The following is a 21,581-nucleotide window of genomic DNA, read 5'->3' as shown; positions in this document are numbered from 1 at the left end:
AGGAAAGGAAATGAGGAAGGATTTTGCATTGCGTTGGAATAGGAGCAGAGAAAAACAAAGCCTGAAACTCGGGCAAAATCTTAGCATGATACCTGAGGCATGATAAAACAACAGTATAATACTACATAACACAAGATCATATTAGTAAATGTTTCCATTTCTAAAAGGGGTTAAGAATGGTATCTGGATATTGTGAGTTTGTAAAACATTGAAATCAAAACCATTTTATGGAAATTAAACTGATGTGTTGCCAATGTGCTTGGGTGTTGAGTGAAGTTAATTAAGCTATTTGTGCAGACCACAGTGATATCCAACCAAAGCAGTTAGTGGGGTGAAATGCCATGCTTTCCAAGGCACAAAAAAGCCCTGCTATCCTTTAAACAGCAATATTTCAAACCTAGACATCCCAAAAAAACATTCTAATTCAAGGGGGCGAGAAATGCAGACTTAACAAAAAACCATTAGTTTCTCCAGTAGTTTTGATTCAGCAAACAAGCATACACAGTGAAATCCTCAGTTTTAATTTAACTCTGGGAGTGTACAAAATGGAACCAAATGGCCCCATGGCCAATTTGGTTCAATTCGCACACTGTCAGTCACAAATGAATAGATTAACACTGAGGATTTTATAATGTTATAACTGAATATCTTTCTCCACAACAAGACAGACAAACACAGCTCCACTGCACCACCCCTATTCCACATGCCAACTCTCACAACTCTCCACAAGGGTTGGACCCGTGCTAACAGACAGGGGGACATATTTGTTATGTCGCTTTTGCACAGTGTGCCAACCCCTTCAACACAGGCAAAGTATAATGATCAGCTCAGATCACAGCATCTCAGATGAGACAGAAACCGACCTAAGAGGCCAAGTTATAATCAAGAATGAGGTTAAGTGCAACTAGACCATGCGTTTAATTACCAGTTAATTCCTTCTTTATGTAACTCATGATCTCATACTTACAAGTGACTGCTATGGGGTGAAATGGGGATAGAGGACCTGAGGCAGGGAATGCGTGGCCTCAGAACATGACACAGCAGATGTGACCTTTTGGCCCTTTTGCAATGGAAGACAGGTCAAGAATCAACGCCGATGATAAAATGTTATAAATCCCCACTGACAAAAGCTAATTCTGCCTGTAAACTCTGTAGAGCATGAAGGGATTATTTAGTAACGCCAAGCTACATCTTCCTCACATATAAATTCAATTCATTACAATGATTTCGTCTTTACTCCCTTTGTGGTTTGGTCTCTTATCTACATTAACTTGGCAACTCCTGCACAGAGAGTTGTGAGCTGAGAACAGTCAAATCTCTCTGTGTTCCACGTGCAGATGTTTTAACGCGTTTGTTTGTGTGTATGGAAACATAAAGAGATTAAGAGCGTAGGGAAGAGGATTTACCACACCCTTGATTATGCAACGGTCTTAACACTTTATCCTCTCAGTTCAGTCCCCACTGAGCGAATACACAGACAAAGTGCTGTCTGCAGACCTGCGGTGTCGGAGAGATAAAAAAAGCCCACAAAATGGCTAAAGGTTGAACGCTAACAGGCTAAGAACTGACGACACTCGACAGCATAAAAGACCAGGTCAGTGTTTAGTTAGCAAACATCAGAGAATGGCAACTGGTAACCAGCAGTGGTAAAGCAGACACCTCCGACTGTATGGCAATCCAATTAACAAAAGAAAATGTGTCCTTGACGTTACTAGGCAACCGCAAAAGGCATAGATCTATGACTGTGATGCAATCTAGTGGTAGCTACCATCTCTATTCATTAGGAACGGACAATGGACCACTCAGAGACTGCCTGCTATGTCCACAGGATAGGAAGAAAAGTGTAAAAAAAACAAAGCTATAAAGCTAACAGACGATTTCCAGGTAACCGTACCAATAAAAAAAGAAATGAGAATATCTGCTCAGGAGCGAAAAGCACTAGGTGTTCAATTTCCACTGGAGCCATCCAAAACGAAATGTACTGATGGTAGTAATGAGTAATGGACCAATTCCACAATATAGTATAGATATGAATTATGAACAGTAAAATCCTCAGTGTTAATCTATCCATTTGTAACTAAGACAGTGCACAAATATAACCAAATGGAGCCTTAAGAGTCCATTTGGTTACATTTGCACACTCTGAGTTAAATGAACACCAAGGATCTTGGTGTGTAATGTTATATATATAACTATAGGCATGGTGTATAATGCTCCATGCAGCAGAGACAAAATGTTTACCTGGACTGTCAGAGAGGGAGAGGGCATTGAAGGGGTCCGAGACACTCAGCAACGCTGAACCTGTATCCAAACCCAGGATGTCTGCAGATCTTTCTTCTTCATATTTCAGCAAAGAGAGACACATTGGATGTGAGGAAGGACAGTGGGACAACAGAAGCAAATAGAAGGACGGATAGTGGGAGATTGGGGTGGACATAAGCCAAGGTTTATGACAACACTACACTGTAACATTTTTAGAGTTATTTAACTCTGAGAGTGAACAAATGGAACCAAATGGACCAGTAAGGGTCCATTTGGTTCCATTCGTACACTCTTGGAGTTACAAATGGATAAAGTAACAGTGACGATTGTTTTGTGTAGGAGCTTGTTAACAGACCAAGAGATACAGTAGCTAGAGTACAAAACACAGCATGGTAACTGGGCCTCTGGGTCTCTTGTCCCAGATGAAACAGTCAAAAAGAAATATCTACTTGACATGAGCTGACACATCCTTCATAGAAGAATGGAAGCCATGCAGAGCAAGGAAGAAGAAAGCAAAACACTGAATGCATGACCGCAATGTCGCTCTGGGAATGTATATGACCATTGTGAAAAAGAACACTGATTAATGTGAACTTTACCTGGGAACGCTTGGAGCCCTGGAATGAGGTCCTCAACGGAGCCTGTGCCCATCTCTCCTGGTATAGCTGCTATACAAGGAAGTAGTAATTTAGTAGTAGTAGTATACATCCTTTTGCCAATGTTGCAGGTATACAATATATACACTGAGAAGTGCTGGTCTTACTCTCTGATAACTTTGCAAAGTCCTTGTTGAGCAGTTCCTCTGCTGTAAGTTTCGAGAAATTGTCGTCCCCGAAGGGGTTCCAGCTGGGTTGGGCACTGGTGCCCTGAGGGGCTGAAGGGGCACCACCCTCACCTGGCTGGTAGACACTCTGCTGGGAGGAGCAGGGAGAACCGGATGGGGTGGTGCTCGCTGATCTGTGGACAGCATAAACACATCCATAAGCAGCCTCCCCCCAAAAAAGCATACAACGGATCAGCAGTGTCATCCATCTCAGTCAATGCTACATACGTATATATACAGAGATGCTGATGTATGCAAATAGGACTGAGTCAATAGCCTACAGAGTTATTTGTAGACTGAATGAAGTGATTCTTCCTGTGCCGAACCCACAGGGCCGTAAAAGGCTCATTTATTCTCCTTTGGGATTATCGGTCTCATGAATGGGCTGTTTATTGCCTTGAATGAACCACTGATCCCACAGATCGTCAAAGAGGAGTTAATTCCACCCACTTGGACTTGTTGAGGCTAGCCTCCGCTGCAGCCGACTGGAGGAGCTGGGTTGACTTGCTAACCGGGACTCCAAACACAGCACTGTGGGTGACGTCGCTCAGGATGCGCCTGTGGCCACTCTTTGGGAGCATCTTTGGGGATGAGGGTGGTGTCAAGGAGCCCACTTTGTGCATGGCTGGGCCAGGGGTCTGCAGGTGGAGGTGAAATGACAGAGCAAAAGATGATGAGTGGTGCTCTACAAAAAGGTACATCCACCACAACCCACAGAGAAAAAAGAAAAGATATCTGAAAACAGGAGCACAAAAGAAAAGATCGATTTTGATTCTAAATTTGACAGCTTATTGATTTCCTCAGTAATCAGGGTAATGAACAAGGCAGAGAGAAGAGCAAAATACACAGGACATACAGAACTGGAAAAAGATGATGATTCAAGGGTTAAGTTAATCAAGAGACTACTGGTTTTTCATCATACAATATGTATCTCTACAGTAAAGTCAACCAAAAAAGAAATATGTATTTTGATTAGTTGATAGAAGCTGTCCAAAAGGCAAGTATATGGTGTAATCTTCAAAGGATTTGAATTCACATCATTGCAACAATGACATCTTTATGACTCACAGACAGTAAATCCCAGCAAGGAGCATGACCCAAGTAAGTGATTATACGATACAAAATGACTCCAAGTGCAAGGGAAGATTGAATACATGAAATAGAAGAGAAGAGCCGGTTAGCAACCCTCATCCATCAAGCAGCAAACGGCAGCATGAGGCGTAAGGAAAGGTTACCATGGCCTCAGGATCGGCTGCATGGTAAACGGGCACAGACTCAGGGATGGGAGTCAGATGGGGAGCTGCAATTTCAGAGACTATGACCACTGCAGGGCATGCTGGCTGCTGGTCATGGTGGTGCAGCTGCAGGGTAGCAACTGCAGGAACGGGCTTAAAACTGAACTGTAGAGGCACTGACTCCTGAGATGTTGTCTGCTGCTGCTGCTGCTGATGCTGTAGCTGTTGATGGTGGTGATGGAGGTTCTGCACCAACTGATGATACACAGGAATATCACACAGCCAACAATGATGACGCAACTCGCCTCCAGTTTATAGTAGCTCTAATATATAGAGCTGCTATATTTAGATATTATATTTATCATTTTTAATCCATGAATTTCTTGAACTATGCTGAACCTAGTAGAATGTGTGAGCAAAAAATATGTAGAATGGGTCCTGAAAAAAAATGGGACAAATAAGAAATGCAAAAGAAAAATATCAAGGGGGTCCACAATATACTCCGCTATACTCTTTTATTATTTAGTGTTTAATCCGTTAGCTGGAACCTCACAAGGACCGGTGTGCTGTGAACCTTTGGTAACCGCATATCAAATGAGATCCACTGGGAAACAACCAGATACAATCCTATATTAAAATTTGCAGGAGGGAGGACAGGGTCTGGCGGGCGGACCCCATATAAGGAGTTCCCAATGCAGCCACGCCCAAATATGGAGCATGTTGTCTAACCTCAATGTGTCGTCATGGCATCAGGCGCAAACAAATCAGTCAGCTCCATATATGGGAACAAAAGGGGTCATGGCCAATTATATGGGCATATACTGATGACATCAGGCATCTCCAGATATGGGCATAAAAGGGACAAGGGCTGAGAGATAAACATCTCCATAAATGGGCATAAAAGGGACAAGGACTGACAGATACAGAGATCTCCATATACCGGCATGTCAGCATGCTCTAGTAAACGAAAAAAGCTCTGATGTTGTTTTATAAAGGGCATTTGCGCGCACGCGCACACACACACACACACACACACACACACACACACACACACACACACACACACACACACACACACACACACACACACACACACACACACACACACACACACACACACACACACACACACACACACACACACACACACACAGGCGTGGTCTGTGGCTGCATGTCAGTGTGCACACGCACACAATTCTAAATAGCAATTAACGTTTTTATTCAACAAAACTGCTGTATGCCCTGCTGGTACGCCTACCTGCTGGCTGCTCTGTTGTGGGCTGAAGAAAGATCCAGCCTGCTGCTGTTTCATAAACATCTGCTGATGCTGAGGTGTGGTCTGTGGCTGCATGTTAGCATTCTGAGCTGGCTGGGGTGTGGCCTGTGCAGCAGGGGATGGAGCCTGTTGAGCAGCAGCCGAAGGCGGGACACCAATTCCGACACCTGGAAGGAAGTGATGATTAAAAGGTTGCCTCGTTAGACAAAAACTAAAATCAGACAAAGAGAAGTCATTTAAAATTAACCTACCACTGTGCCACCAGCTGTGGCACCGTATTTGTCCTCTTTGAAGAGACAGTATCAGAAGAAAATGATAGGTGAAAATAAAAAGAGTGATAGGGAAAGGGCTTGATCAGACGAGATGCGTTTTAGCAGTAGGGGGCATCTTTTTGTAATTGTTATCAATGAGAATGAAGGTTTTTGATGGCTGCGTTTACATTGCAGGGTGCCATTTTTGTGTGCCTCAGGTTTTTGGAGGAGCACTCTGGATGCCCCAAATGTTTTAATATTCAACTCAAATGAAAAATGTGCTGCAAGCTGCATTGTGGATTGCACAAAAAGGCAGGGGGGGGCACCCTGCGTCTGCAGCCTGCAACACACCTGATCGGGCTAGCCACAGACAAGGGGCTGTCTCTACCCATTGTCTGACAGTGAATGTCAGAAGCCTTGATACTAGACAGCCTTTTAATAATGGGCAAACTGAACCACTGGGAATACAAGGCCTTGTTATGTCAGCTAAAGACCTGAACAGTTCAATACGCTCAATACAGGATGTCAGCTCCTATGAGAATGTTGTCACCAGCATAAAGAGAAGAAAGGCATATTAGCAGAAGCTGCTGGCCCATCTCCCAGCATATAGGTTCATAACATCCCTTAATAACGCCTTGTGGGACTGTTTTCTTAATCCTGCTACCGCCCGCCCCCGCTGGATTTCTGATCATTCCCGCCTGCACCCTCAATGGTCTAATTTCAGACCACCCGCAGTTAATTTCTGTCTGCCTCTCCCGCCCTCAACAAAAATGTGCCGTTTATTCCCGCATAATACCGCAATGTTACAGTCTAGTACCCCATAATCCCGTAATGAATCCCGACCAAAAAACATTACAAGCAGAAACACAATATGAATGAATGAGAGACAGAGGGGGCTCTTAACACGAGCAGCAAACTGGACATGGACCAGCTTTATGAGTTTGTGTTCATTTGCGACGGGTGAGAGAGATCTCAGTGAGAAGTGGACAGCACTGCTCAAGTACCCAATTACACCAAACATGAATACTTTGGTATCCTTTTTTCTTAAAGACATGCTTCAGGTGCACTATATCCGGTTCGTTGCGGGATGGTGTGGGTTTTTCAGGGACCCGCAGGTAGTTTTTTTATTATAATTTTATTCATTCAAATCCCAGAGTGGAGCTTCAATGGTCCCAAATCCTGAAACACAGTGGTAGTAACAAGTTGTGCATACCTATAGCCTGGGACCCTCCTGCAGCCACATTAGGCCTCTTGCGTGGAGTGAGGGTGGGCTGTATGGGCAGAATGCCTGATATAGGCTGGGGCTGGGCCTGCCCCGCCTTGGGGCGCTGCCGAGGTACAATTGAGGTTTCCATGGTGGGAATGGGGTCTGTGAGCCTGATAGAGGGGAAGGATCAGAGGTTAAATCACACTCATGGATCACTACAGTATACTCTGAAATGCTCTGCGCTTTAGTCACCTGGCTTTGGTTTGGTGACTCTTTTTGGCCACAGCTTCACTGGTTCTGATGGGCTCAGGGAGCTTTGCAGGAATGGCCGAAGTCTAAGACAGCGAAAAGAAATGAAGCATCAGGTTAGTTCATGCAGGCCACGGGAGTTATACTATAATCAGCTGTCAGCCTGCTGATTGAGTCAGCGTTCTAAATCAGCCATGCATTTATATGCTTCAATCATAGCCCATTCTCAGAAGAAGGTGATCCATTTAAATATGGCTCCTTGATCTCTGCTACACCAATGCTGCTGCTGGCAACACTTAGCCTCCAACATTCCTCCACCTTTCTAATTCAGAGTCCTTTCCTTGCCCTACGGTTAAACTGAAATTCACAGCTTTGGGTCCAGTCTCGTATACCTGTGGGGGAATTCTGCATTGTGCTCCCTTAGCTTAGCATGGTTCTTGGCTAATTCAGGGAGCATCTTAAGAGCAGAGCCATCAGTGCCAAGTATAACTGTATTCCAGTTGTTGCAGTAAATGATTAAATCTATGATGAGAGTAATTAAAATTCTTAAACAATCTGTGAGAAAAGTGATAGAAATCATCTGAGCCTCACTGCATTGACTGATTTGCATATTCCACGAAGGCTGCTTTGTGGATGAGGTTGGAAAGTGCTGACTCAGAGGACTGGGTGCTGACGTTGCTTTGTCAATACATTACAAAAGGGGCCTAGCTAATGGAAGGCAGCCAACTGGCAAAAGCCTAAAAAGCTTGTCTACTATTCTCTGCCATTTTGTTATGGACTAATGTTTTGTGGAGCAATGAGATGCATTTAAAGCCACTGTATGCACAATGCTGTACTATGCTTTGCAGTGCAAAAACAGATTTAGTCCATCAGCAGCTGCTTAACACCAGATGATAGTGACTTACATGTACATTTTGGACTGGACACTCTCGCCTAGCCAGCTTAAAGGCAAAATAGGATACTTGGTAGATATCTGGTCTCGTGTCAGGGTCAGGTTCCAGCATGTATCCTGAGACAACAACAAAGGGTACTTTAGAGGTAGACACTTAAAATTTCTCATTTAATTAACTGTCAGACAGTACAAACTAGGCTCAGCCAATATCCAAAATGTTATATTGTGATGTAGACCTGCTAAAATATACATAATATGCTAACAATATCACTGAGATATTGTGATATTAAGGCAGTATTGTGAAATATAATAAAATATTGGCCCAAGACTAGCACACACACACACACACACACAGACAGACACACACAACACAAGCTCATTGAGCATTTTGTAGGTGTGAAGTTTACTTACTGATGAGGCAGTGCATGTCCTGGGAGTAGCGTGAGTTATCGGGGATGGTGAAGCTGCCATCACAGATGGCCACTTGGCTCTCCCCAAACGGTAGTGTGAAGTAGCACAGTTTATAAAGCAGGCATCCCATGGCCTGGGTAGACAAGAAAGAGGATATTATCAACACACATAACCTTGAATTGGACACCAGGAAGTGGGTATTTATTAACACAATTGTAGGAATATAATGCTGTGGGCACAGAGTAGCACCGCTGTTGTAAGTAAGCCTTGCCGAGCCCTGAAGCCCATAGGGCAGGAGCCTATCTCCTGTTTCCTTAGCGTGAGGCAGTTTGATGTACAAGTACACCCCCTGGACATGACCCTAGTATGTCGCAGGGACTTACCCCAATCCGACCCTTGATGCTGAGTGCCAAGCAGGGAGGCACCGGGTCCCATTATTAGAGTCTTTGGTATGACCCGGCCGGGGATCGAACCCCGACCTCCCAGTCTCAGGGCGGACACTCTAACCACAAGGCCACTGAGCTGGTCTACCGCTGTTGTAGCAGTCATGAAAACAGCCCATCTCACCCAAACGTCTGCCTTGGTAGTGATGACCTTCCCACCATAGAGGTTGACCATCTCAGGAGCACGATATGACAGAGTAGTGTACCTGAAAGACAGAAGAGACAAGGCGATGAATTGAAGTACTTTGTACTTTCAATCTTAGTGGGGGTGGGGGGGGGCAACCTACTTCTTGATTTCCTCCTCCACCACTGGTACTCCCTCTGTCTGGGGGTTCTGGAAGCGATTTGTGGCACTACCGAAGTCACAGAGTACATAGTGTCCCCGGTCATGCAGCAGGATGTTTTCTACCTATACACAGAACAGATGAAATGACAAGTCAGGACAAGACTGGAACTTAATTCCAAATAATTAACATAGTGTGAAATCAGATATTACGAGTACGACATGCTCTTTCAGCGTTCAGTATTGAGGACATGCCTTCAGGTCTCGATGTACGATTGGAGTCTTGCACTGGTGGAGGCGGGCCAAAGCCTCACAAGTGTCACAGAAGATCTGCAGAACCTCGGCTTCGGTGAAGCCTGTCTGCAGCCGCTGGTTCATCTGGTTTACCACCTGTCCTCCTACACAAAACACAAAAGGTCATCTTAGCATCCACAATGGCCAACTGACATTCACGGACAAAAACCAACACAGAGTGCATCCAGTTGCAATTCATACAAGGCCAGATACTGTATGTTTAAATAATAAAACAAAAATATATACTGATTCACTTGTATTCAGCTGCTCCCAAGTGCATACTATGATGTTTTATAGCAATCAGCTAGATTGCAAATGACTTGCATGTTTTTGCTCTACTGGGAACCTGTCAGCTGGATGGGCAGCAGAAAGCAGTGAACTTGAATTATATCCACTATGTTTTAAATAACCATATTAGAAGATCGGAAGTATGAAAAATAAAATGAGAAATATAACATTTCTGAGAGTGGCAAGAAATATTTTGATATTTAAATGAGCAATTGAAACTTGACCGACAGGAAGGGATGGGGCAGTAGGAATTACCTCGGCAGAAGTCCATTAGGATAAAGATTTCCCACACATCGCCTGCTCCAACTGCAGTTATGCTGGAGTCCAGGAAACCAACTATGTTTTTGTGGCCCACCAAGTCTCTCTGTGTAAACAAACATGCAATTGGGTTAACATAACAGATAATGAGAATATATCTTTCAGGGATTTTTTCTTTTTTTTTATCCTTACAAATGCGGCTAAGACACTGACTAAATACATCCATGTGTGCTCAGCTCATTTTGGCTCATTTGTCGGTACAGGACTGTTGGGTTCATGCCGAAAGGCCTGGAAGTAATAATGATAACCATCCTGTAATAGTCATGCCCCCCCCTCCCCCAGGGTGTGCCTCCAGGAAGCTGCTTAGCTTCCCTTACAGTAAGGCCTTCAGTTAGGAAGTCGACGGGTGAGGGAGTTCAGCTCGAAAAGTGTCAGCTCGACATTTTTGACGAGAGAAAATGACTCACTATCTGTCCTTGCGCTCCTTCACGCTTCCTGCGCTTTCTTAGTGGGGATTGGCAGAAGACCTGGGACACGCTAAGTCTCAAGTCTTTTTACTAAGCGACTTGATGGATGAAATGGGTTTTCGGCAAGGAGAAGGCAGTAATGGAGTAAGGAGAAATGGATAGTTAAGGGTTTAACCACAATAGGAATTTGAAAGTAATTCTTTTATACTTTAATAGAATGTGATGCCTAAATTAACTGACACTGAATTGCACTGAATTAGGAATTATTGCACTATTTGAAACAAATCTGACCAGGGGTGCGCCAATACCAATGCTGGCATGGGGTCAATGTAAAATGATACTCGTATTTGGCATTGGTTAACTCCGCCTAATACTGTACATCAAAAGGCTTCGAGTGTTGGGCAGAAATTTTTCACCCTAATACAGAGTCACCACCAATATATAAGTAATGATTGAGTAGGATAATTTTAGGATTAGTTTAGGCTATTTCAAGGAGGAAACTCTTGCTCATTGTACGTTTAAGCTAAAATGCTTTAAACGTTTTAAAATCTGCAAAACAACAAAAAAAGACATCATGTCAAAAACCTGCACTCTGTATCAGCACGTACTAAAACACTATCCACTCTTGGCGATTGGCTTATTGCACTATAACTGTTGTCAGATGCATTGATTTATCTTACTCACCATAATCTGGATCTCCAGATTGCAGATCTGGAGATCATGTTCATTGTTGACATACATCCTCTTGAGTGCACATCGCACCCCTTGGTGTGTCCGCACCAGGAAAACAATGGCAAAGCCCCCTGCAAAATTATAAGAGGGATGAGGGAAGATGCAAAGAGAGAGAATGGGGGGAAATGAGGGAGAGAGGGCCAGCGAGACGGTGAGACATACAGTGGCGGAGTGTCAAACATCTGAAATATGGACAACAGAGCATACATCTATAAAAAGACAGTGACATGATGCTCTCTTCTCAATATCCATGAGCAAAAACCTCCCCAGGAGGTTGACTCAGAGACCACTCCTAAAACAGTCTTGGGATCGGCCTGGTAGCTACTGTACAAGCCCAATACACCCACTGCAGAATGGCTTTTAGCAGGCCAAGCCTATTCCAATCTGTGCATTACCTCATCAGGGCAGAACACAGCCATTGGCAAAACAAACACACAATGGAAACAAGTCTGCAGGACTTTTTTGTATTATCCTTTTAGCCTAAATGTCTGACTGTACCCTCGTGCTGTTTACATTTTTGACAAATAAAGTATTCAATCAAAAACAGGCTTACTGTGCACTCACATTCACACAAACTGCCGTCTGATGGGAATGGTGTTAAGGGCAAGGCAGCAGAAGAATGCTACAGTGCAATATGTATTGAGTGCAGTGTAGGCTGGTGCACTGTTGAGAGCAGCTCAGGGCAGCATTGTGTGAGTCAGCAGTAGCGCTGTGCAGGAAGGTTGTTGGTGTGCTGGAGGAGCTGACATAGGAGACAGAAAGTGTGACTGAATGTATCATCCCTTCTGCGTACTCACATGGTGTTGTTGACACACCAAAAGATGCAAGTTGTTATCATTACAACTGGGTTATCATTGAACAACAGTCAATGCATTAATTATTTTACACATTGATAGCAAAATGGACTGAGACAATATATCTTAACAATACATCTTGTTGATGATCATGTTCAAATCCAGTTGGGAAGCCCAGCCAAAGAAAGCTTGGTTGGAAGTAGTACTGTGTTTTTGTTGTGTCTTCTTTACAGGTCTACATTTTTAAAAAATCAATCAGATGACTGCAGGTGATTCAGAATGCTCCCTGTTTGTCAAAGAATTTATTTGTGTCTTGTCACAAAAAAATACAAAAGAAGAAAGTTTGTTTATAAAGTATTGAATGGTTTAGGGCCGAAATAATGTTCTGATCTTGATCTACATCATGAACCTTCAGGTCTGCTTTCTGTCCCCAGAATCAGAATTAAACGTGGAGAAGCAGCGTTCCGTTTTAATGCACCAAATCTGGAACAAACTTCTGTTATTTATATCAAAGCTATTATCTATTATTATTATATCAGAGTCAGAACTCTTGTGAGGGTTGAGAGGGGTTAGACCAGAAGAAATTAGGTGAAATCTGAAGAGGTGGGATTTCTGCCTGTTATAACGCAATACTTTACACATTTTCAAAACAATGTAAATATTAGCCCATTTAGACCTGAGGCCGATTTTTGTCCAACTTTTTCTGAAACGCAAAAGGGGTTCCAGCTTGAAAGGTTTAGTTACGTAATGGGGTTCCGGGTCTAAATGGGTTAGGAGAGCAAGGGGAGAGCAATTAAACACAACCTAGAGCCAACACAACCTTAGGCGAATGCTACGTGCAGCTTGGTTCTCTCAAAACTGTATTTTGTAATAGCAGCACCATACAGAGAGAACCAAAGATAAAGACAATTTGTACCATGATTTAGTCCAGTCACATACACCCTGCAATTCTACTCTCTCAAACACTCATACTGCTCCTGTTCGAAGGAGTGTGGCCCTGTCCTCTCCAAGGCTAGTGCTTATGCTTATGTATTGGGCTGACTCATCCAGCTGGCATCACTAAGCCAAGGACAGTGGTGTTTAAGGTTTGGTTAAGACTGCCTGGAGCTACTATATATCTGGCTTGTGCAATGAAATAAATGAATGGAGCACAAAGGGGCCATGGTAGTAGGCAGGATGCTACACTAAATAACAACTTGAATAAGACTTGCCTTAATGGAAAGTGTAGAGCTACTGTGAAAACATTCATTTGTTAGCACTATACTGTATGTAAATGTATGTACGGTAAATGTATTGGTAATATCTTTTGAATTAGGCCTAGGTCTTGTCTTTTAGCTAAATAAGCGTGACGGTTCAGAGACCCCTCCAAATCTTCATGACAAGCTGATGAGTTGTCACAGACAATATTAAAACAATCTTGCTCAGGTCTATGGATTAAACACTTTAATAAAGTACTTCATTGATCTTGGACGAGAGTACCCAGGGGGGTAGTGGGATAGGGGAGGCACCCACTCACCTGCACATATGAATAACAAGCCCGCGAGACTCAGCCACCTAATAATTTACAAATTAAGCACTGAACAGCACCTACCTGCTTTGCATAATATTAGACGACTACGTTCTCACACACTGTCTAACAAAAGTTGCAGAGTGGCAACAGCAAAAATGAACATATGAATATGCATAATGCATATCAATGGTCCAGTGTGTGATCATGATTATTTTGGGGGGTCACGGCCTGAAAAAGTTGACAGATACAGAAATCTCCATATATCGGCACGATGACTCAGACATATCGGTCGGATTGGCATAACGTAGGTGTGAGGGCCGCGTAGCGACCCGTACTCTAGTGGTGGAAATAGACGATCTACAAGCTCACAACGCATCGCACCGTGACACGTTGCGGTTGAAGCTGGATGGATGTAATGGAACTTAAATGCAGATGAAGATGGATGGATGGATGTAATGGAACTTAATTGATTATTTGCCCAGATTCGTGCAATTGCAAACTCCATACCCTCCCAGTGAGATCACTTGACTTTAGCATGTAGTGGAGCATTTATTCGTCCATCCAACACTGTGGCAGTCTTTTTATATACATTGTAGAAAATGTAAAGATGGTCAATATATAATAGCATGTTTTCCTATCAGTCAAACATTATTTGACTGTGAAGTTCACAAGGATGTACAAAAAAATGCAGAGTGTAACTAGAAAAAGTGCTCCTCGGAGCAAAGGTCTCCGCCAGGTCAGGTAGGTTATTTTGGCCTCCTGTTGGCGTTATAATAGGCCAATGTGAAAAGGGTGCCATTTCTTCTTAGGCCTTGCACGGCAATCGGACACTGCATTCATGATTTGAGGCATTTTGTAAAAAAAAATTGTTTTGCTAAATTAGACCTGCTGGTTGCGCTATAACAGACAAATGTTAAAAGGGTAGCATTTGTTCCTCAACATAGTGTGAATGTGCTTGCAAATTTGGACCGCAATCGGACGCTGCGTTCATGATTTGCGGCATTTTATTAAAAATTGGCCACTCCTGCAAACTTTAGATGTGAATCTTAGCCAATCGGGATGGAATATGAAAAATTAAACAGATCCGTCTTGATCACATGACTATAGAGATCATGTGTACCGATTTGCGTGACATTTGGATACAATCGGAAGGAGTAATGTAAAGAAATAAGTTTTACATTAAGTCGGCCTCCTGGTGGCGCTATAAAAGGCAGATGTGAAAAATCCAGGGCAAGGTTTTTCCTCGACCTCTAGGGAGTGCGCATACAAAGTTTTACACAGATTGGTGTAGTTATAGGTAAAAACACGAATCGGGCTGTTATAGCGCCACCATGAGGCTGATTAGAAAAATCTCAAGTGGCATTTCTTCCTCGGCATAGTGGAAATGTGCGTGCAAAGTTTCACGGAAATTGCATGCTGTGTTTGGAAACTTTGGAAGCCATTTTTAGCCAATCAGGATGGAATATGAAAAATGTGAAAGACGAGTTTAGTTTAATCACTATAGAGATACTGTGTACCGATTCGCATGATGTTTGGACAAAATCTGTAGGAGTACTGTGAAAAAAATTGTTTTGCAAAAAGCGGCCTCCTGGTGGCGCTATAACAGGGCCATGTGAAAAAATTGGGGCAGAGGTTCTGAATTGGCATCCAGGGAGTGTGTGTGCACAGTTTCGCTGCGATCAAGCCAACGGTGCGGGAGATTAGCTGTCCACAGACGGACAGACGGACGGACGGACGGACGGACGGACGGACGGACGGACGGACGGACGGACGGACGGACGGACAGGGGGTAAAACATACTCTCTCGCCATGCCTTTCGGCCTGGCGGAGACAATTACATACAGAAGGGCAATGTGATTGGTAAATTCTGTTATCTCCACCAGGCCGGAACGGCAGGGGAGGATTGTTTTTTCACCCCCAACTGTGTGTTTGTGTCTGCAGCTAATCTTGTAAACTACTACACCTATCAGCTTCATATTCCTTGTGCACACTGCCAGCAGGCCAAGGAGGTTTATCCCAGAGTATTTGTTCCAATCCGTTGACGTCAACCATGTTATTTTTGTGAATTCATTATCTCACACCCAAAGTCACTCCAGGCTATAGGACACATGTTCACAAAGCAATAGAGTGAAACTAGCCAATTAGGCAGCTTGTCTGTCCAAGGTATGGGATTTACAACTAGCAGAGGGCATGCCATGCCTAATCCAACACCACTGTTTTACAATTTGTCACAGAAACACAGAGAGAAACTGAGAGAAGGCGACACCTACGGCAAAGACAGAGCCACATATACCGCGGCACCTATCAACAAGTTTCTTAGGGCGTTGTGGGCATAACTTCCTGTCGATTTGATCAGGTATCAGGGATCAAATCGACAGGAAGTGATGCCCACAACGCCCTAAGAAACGTGTGGATACTCTGCTTGCACCACAAACAGAGTGTCAGACACAGAGAGAAACAGAGGGGAAGAGAGATGCAGTTTTACATGCATTGCACCAGACTGTAAATATTATTATTGGGGAAGTGCCTCCTGGTAACATTATTAAATACAATAATATAATTTATGCCATACATTTCTGCTTCAACAAACTGTTTATTTTGATTTACTCTGCCACTCTGGAATGCTTTGAGCTTCGTTACTCAATGGGCGCTAAGACATTCCGGCAGCTTTATGCTCCAATATTACAACAGTGACACCTAATAATCTAAAAACACTAACACATGTATACACATATGCCTACTAAGGATGTGCAAAGCAACGAATAACCATTTAGCATTTAGACGTCTAAATTAAGCAGATCTACAAGCTCACATCATGAACCATGGTTAACTTTGCTGGATGGACATGTACTCCAGCAAATATTCAGATTGAATCGACCATCCACAACACACTGCTTGTGTTTACGTTGGGTAAGGAACTATTTTGCTTTATTACAATGCTGAATACTGCATGGATGCTGCATGGAACACAGGAAAATAAATTACCTTGATCACTTCAGCAAGTGAAGAACGAAAGTGTCTTTTTGCAGAATAAAAGCATGTTTTGCAATTATGATTATAAATAATAGGTTTAAATTAAACGACTAGTTTAAGTAAACGTTTAGTAGAATGAGTGGTCTTGTGTGTCACAACTGACATGAAGCTGACACTGTCAACTCCCTACTGTCTAATCTGACACGCCTGTAAAAGACATTACGGTAGAAGGATTACGCCTTCTTAAGCAGCATCCAGCAGTGGCCTACGCTCCCACTGGCTGGACAGAACATCTGAACAACAGTAAGTGGAGCTACAAATAGCCATTGCCACTTGACGCAATAGCCTGCCAGGATTATACCACTCGAGCTCAGCTAATACATACTGACTCAGGTAAATGCATATGAGAATAGTACACCTTCAGAGGTTGTTATGAGAAGATCGGTGAATGGCACAACATTGGCATCTTGTCACCAGTGCGATGGAAATATGTAACAGCCATGCAGGCCTTAGCCGGCTCAAAATATCCACATGGCTACTATAGTACTACACTGTTTACAATCATGGATACTACAAAACTACATCATGCTGCAGCTGCACTGACATCAGGAAATGCCCCCATCTCAACGACTACTATTAACAAGTCATGGGTTATCCTGTTTTAGCTTTAGGTCATAAGTAGAAAAGTCCATGTTGTTGTTTTTTTTACAAGTGAGACTACTTGACAAGTGAGCTGTTTTTCCCCAGCATAAAACAGTAAACTATTATTTGTCTTGTGTGGTCACAAGACAAATCAAGTTGAGAAAGTCTTTCTGCAGGAACTGGGCAGATATCCTCCCTTTACAATGCCACCCACACAGCTCCAGGGATGGATAGTGTTACCAGCAGTAATTGTACACGGCAAGAAGAAACCCTATCTTGTTGATAGTGAGGAAAGAAAGTCACGTCACTGAAGATCCTCTGAGACATCAAGTGGCAAGAACAAATCACAAATGTGTAAGCAACACCCACTTGTCTAATTGAATGATAATAATTACTTCAATAGAGTCCAAAGCATATAGTAAAGTTAGGCCGATGCCAGATTTGTGGGTCCAATGCTATTTTGATTTTGGAGAGGCCCAGACCAACGATTACTGATGTTTTGAACAACACTTTGACACAAAGTGAAGTCTACAATTTCTAAAATAAACGACTTTTTTGATAGATTAAAAAATAAACAAACTGAACTGCCCCTACAAATCTACAAAGGTAAATCTAACATTTTTAGAAACTTTTTTAAAACCTTTGAAATGTTTCACCTGTAATGAAATTACCAAAATAGTGACACCAGGTTGAAAGTGGTATCAAAATAAAAAATGTATACAAAACGGGACACATTGGCTGCATAACTGCCCATGTTGTTAACAAGTCAAATGATGGCCGATATATCACCCAGACTATTAATTACAAGATTAAATAGATTCCAAAGCATGAAGCCTACATAACATTGATACTGTTATCTACACTTCTACAGGACTATGACCCTCAGGCTCTCACACTGTCCACATGTACACATGAAACATATAGCCTTATGGGCAGACACAGTTCACAGAGATCACGAACAACATACAGCAGTTGCTGAGAAGAACTAACACCATTTCCAAATACTATAGTAGTGTATATAGAACATAGTAGATAGCAATGCACAGACAGTTGCACACAGACTAGACTACAACCAAAACCATCTGAGCAAACAGGACTGGAATGAGTCAGCATCACAAGCACTGCCAGCGCAGGAAAATATGATCCACAGAATAACATTCCAACTACAATTTTATGTGAAATGTGCACATTTAGGGAAATAATCTGGTGCTACATTGTAACCAAAATCTTTCCAACAAGCCCTAGGCCTAACCCATGTAAACTACAAATATATACACACGTGTATCGTGTGTGTATATACACGATACACACGTGTGTATCGTGTGTGCATTCACACATGTAGGTAAATGTATAGTAAAAGTCTAGTTCTAGTTATATGATATAACTAGAACTAGACTTTAATTACTTGAGTTTGTAATATGCGTGTACCTCTTCAGATATCTCAAAATTGGTACTTTCAATACAGCATCAAGGCCCAACTGAACTACTTTCACCACTCAGGGTGTCTGTATACAAGGCAGGAAGTGAGAGTACAGTAGATGGAGACTCCATTCATATAAGTAGAAGCATGGTGTGGCAGTGGCTCAACAGATGGTGCCCATCTATAGTACTGATGAATTAATCACTCTGCCCATCCATTATTTAGTAACCACTGTTCTTAGCTCACTGACGAAGCAGGACAGACACGCTTTGTGATGAAAGATTACGTGGGTAATCTCTTGCATTAAAACACTAATGTTAGGAACACATGAAATGTTGAAGTAAAATGTCAAACAACTATGAGTGAAATCAACGGTAATGACAGTCAGTGTCTCAGTAAGATATGACAACTGTCTTTCTTGGGAATGCACCCCTTTTTCACTTGAGCATTGTTATTTTTGCTCTGGAGGAAGGCATCAAAGTATTTCAAAATATAGTAGATTCAAAATATATGATTGGAAACTTTTGATTGAAACAGGGTCGGTGCTCTTGGTCCGTGTCTGTTAGACACATGGAAATGTCACATAAGACTATTAAAGTGAAGAGGCCCTCGATATGATACGAAAGTTTCATTTTGTCAGAAGGTGATCTTTTTTTTATTTATTTTTAACTACCAATGACTTTCCCCATTCAACAAATCACAGATAATGACACAAATGGACACTCTCATTCCCTTTATCAGTCTTTTCCAGATGAATGACTCAGCATGGTTTGAGATCCAATACAGCCAAGCTGGCAATGAACTCATACATGTCCCTCCCTGCCTTGGAGCTGTGAAATAATGTAATCAGAAACAGCAACAAACTCAATAGTACAGTAAATGCACTTTGGTTTTTAAATATAGGGCTATTTAGGAACAAGCTAGACTTGCAGTAAAATATGTTGGTTACTGTATGTCCATAGAAGAGGTTTGACTTGCATACCAGGGACACAGAGACAACTGGTCAACAGCTGAATGAAATGGTCCATAGACCACAGCAGCTCCAAGAAACGACAACAGTAATATAGACTTGACCATGTCAAAATAGCCACTTTCTTGATGGTTTTACTTTCATTTCCACAATAAAGTAAAACCATCATGTTTTTTATGTTGCATCCATTTAAGAAGGGCCAAGTCTCAGTGTTGTGGTTATCTTTGTTGCCATGTCGTATAGTTTTGGATATTTGCCCATGACCATGATGCATCGAGATGGAACTTGGCTTTTAGCCCTGTTACAGAATTGGTCGCATAATCTGCTCTTTCTCTTCGGGGGGTATAACTGTATAGTCTCTCCCAAAGATCCCAAAATGTCCTGTACTGTAACTGTAGCACGGCTAGCAATGGCTGTATGTATGGGAACCTACTAGCCTTGGATCAAGACGATCATAGATGTATTTGATTGATTTTGACATTTGCATATCTATGATACGAAAGTAAAAGTCTGACTCGATAAAAAATACATCTATGATAGTCTTGACTCTTGATCCAAGGCTAGGGAACCTACAACCTATATAATGTACATACACGTATACAAAAATAGCTATCATTCACCTTCAGCAATGATCTCCTCGATGGTGACCTGATACCGTCCAATGGTGAAGAGCCGTCCGATGAAGCTGCCTTGGTTGCTGGAGGAGCTGCAGCCTCCGCCTCCTCCTCCTCCAATGGCTCCACAACCAGGCCCAGAGCTCAGCTCCCGACGCGAATCAAAGAACTTCTTCATTCTCGCCCCCAGTCAATGTTCAGTACAGTACCCCTTGTAAACAACGATCAAACCCCTGGATGATAGCCACAGCTCGTTGCTGTTGCTACCGTGAGCAGCAGGGAGGCTATGCTAACGCTGGGAATAATTGAATGAAAACAGCTTAGCTTTCCAGCTAAATGCTAGCTGGATCTCAAGATATTCCGAGCAACTTTGTGGCTTAAACGTCGCCTAACCTTTAACTCATGGTGTGTCCTTAAAGAAGGACAGTTAGGCTAGTCTAAGTCAAGCAAAAATGCACAGTTGATAAGATGAATAAGATAATATTGTCCATGCGGAAGGAAGGAAGTGCCCGCCGACTCAAACGACAGGAGAAGCAGCTAGTTAGCCAGTGTGAGACACAGGAGAAGCTAGTTAGCCTCTGGCTAAGCTAACTAGCTACGTGCGATGACAGCTGTCAGTTGATGTTACACTGACAGACAGGCAGTTCCTTAGGGTTACATGCAGCTTATTACTCTCATCTCCTCATGGTTTCCTCCGCACGGAATGCTAATTATTCCACGTTTGTAAGGTACAGCACAATATTTGTAAATCTCCTGTACGTCCCCCTGCAAGCTGCAGCTAAGGCTGGACAGCTAGTGTTACAACTTGTAATATGAATTATGCTGCTTTCCTCCTGGCCTCTAGTCTTGCGCTGTTCAAGACGTCCTGTGTGATTTTGCTTGATCTGATTGGTCAAAGGAAGAGTCAATATCCCATAGCCCGGACGGATATTCGCTTTGTGATTGGATTTGTTTGTCAGGCAACTGCTGCAACTTGTTTGTCAGACATTCAAGGAAAAAGAGAATACAAATATATATATGTATATATATGTATAAATATATATGTGTGTATATATGTGTGTATATATATATATATATATATATATATATATATATATATATATATATATATATATATATATATATATATATATATATATATATATATATATATATATAAATATGTTTTATTATTATTGCTTCCCAGTTTATTCAAAATCAAACTGCCTCTCCCCTTTTGAACAAGGTAATATTTTGGAAAAAGGTACATAGATGACATTTTAATGGTGTTTGTTGGCTCAGAAGATG

General features: G+C 42.4%; 1 protein-coding gene across 1 annotated transcript in view; it reads right to left on the bottom strand.

The window, feature by feature from the left end:
- aak1a (AP2 associated kinase 1a) overlaps positions 1-21,126 on the bottom strand; it is a 33,404-nt gene extending 12,278 nt beyond the window's left edge. Inside the window, exons 1-16 of the mRNA XM_080432124.1 lie at positions 20,301-21,126; positions 11,324-11,442; positions 10,170-10,278; positions 9,588-9,730; positions 9,337-9,458; positions 9,174-9,255; positions 8,607-8,739; positions 8,209-8,312; positions 7,307-7,389; positions 7,061-7,224; positions 5,579-5,763; positions 4,321-4,575; positions 3,536-3,723; positions 3,026-3,219; positions 2,862-2,930; positions 2,242-2,337 (exon numbers count right to left, since the gene is read on the bottom strand). Coding sequence (XP_080288250.1) covers positions 2,242-2,337; positions 2,862-2,930; positions 3,026-3,219; positions 3,536-3,723; positions 4,321-4,575; positions 5,579-5,763; positions 7,061-7,224; positions 7,307-7,389; positions 8,209-8,312; positions 8,607-8,739; positions 9,174-9,255; positions 9,337-9,458; positions 9,588-9,730; positions 10,170-10,278; positions 11,324-11,442; positions 20,301-20,472 — 2,218 coding nt within the window. The 5' untranslated portion in view covers positions 20,473-21,126. The remainder of the gene's footprint in view (positions 1-2,241; positions 2,338-2,861; positions 2,931-3,025; positions 3,220-3,535; positions 3,724-4,320; positions 4,576-5,578; positions 5,764-7,060; positions 7,225-7,306; positions 7,390-8,208; positions 8,313-8,606; positions 8,740-9,173; positions 9,256-9,336; positions 9,459-9,587; positions 9,731-10,169; positions 10,279-11,323; positions 11,443-20,300) is intronic.
- Between the last annotated feature and the right edge of the window lie 455 nt (positions 21,127-21,581).

The sequence above is a fragment of the Gymnoscopelus braueri genome (assembly GCF_963280865.1).
Source record: "Gymnoscopelus braueri genome assembly, chromosome: 7".
Lineage (NCBI taxonomy): Eukaryota > Metazoa > Chordata > Actinopteri > Myctophiformes > Myctophidae > Gymnoscopelus > Gymnoscopelus braueri.
Note: the sequence above shows the minus strand (reverse complement) of the source record. Positions and strands in the feature narration are given on the sequence as shown.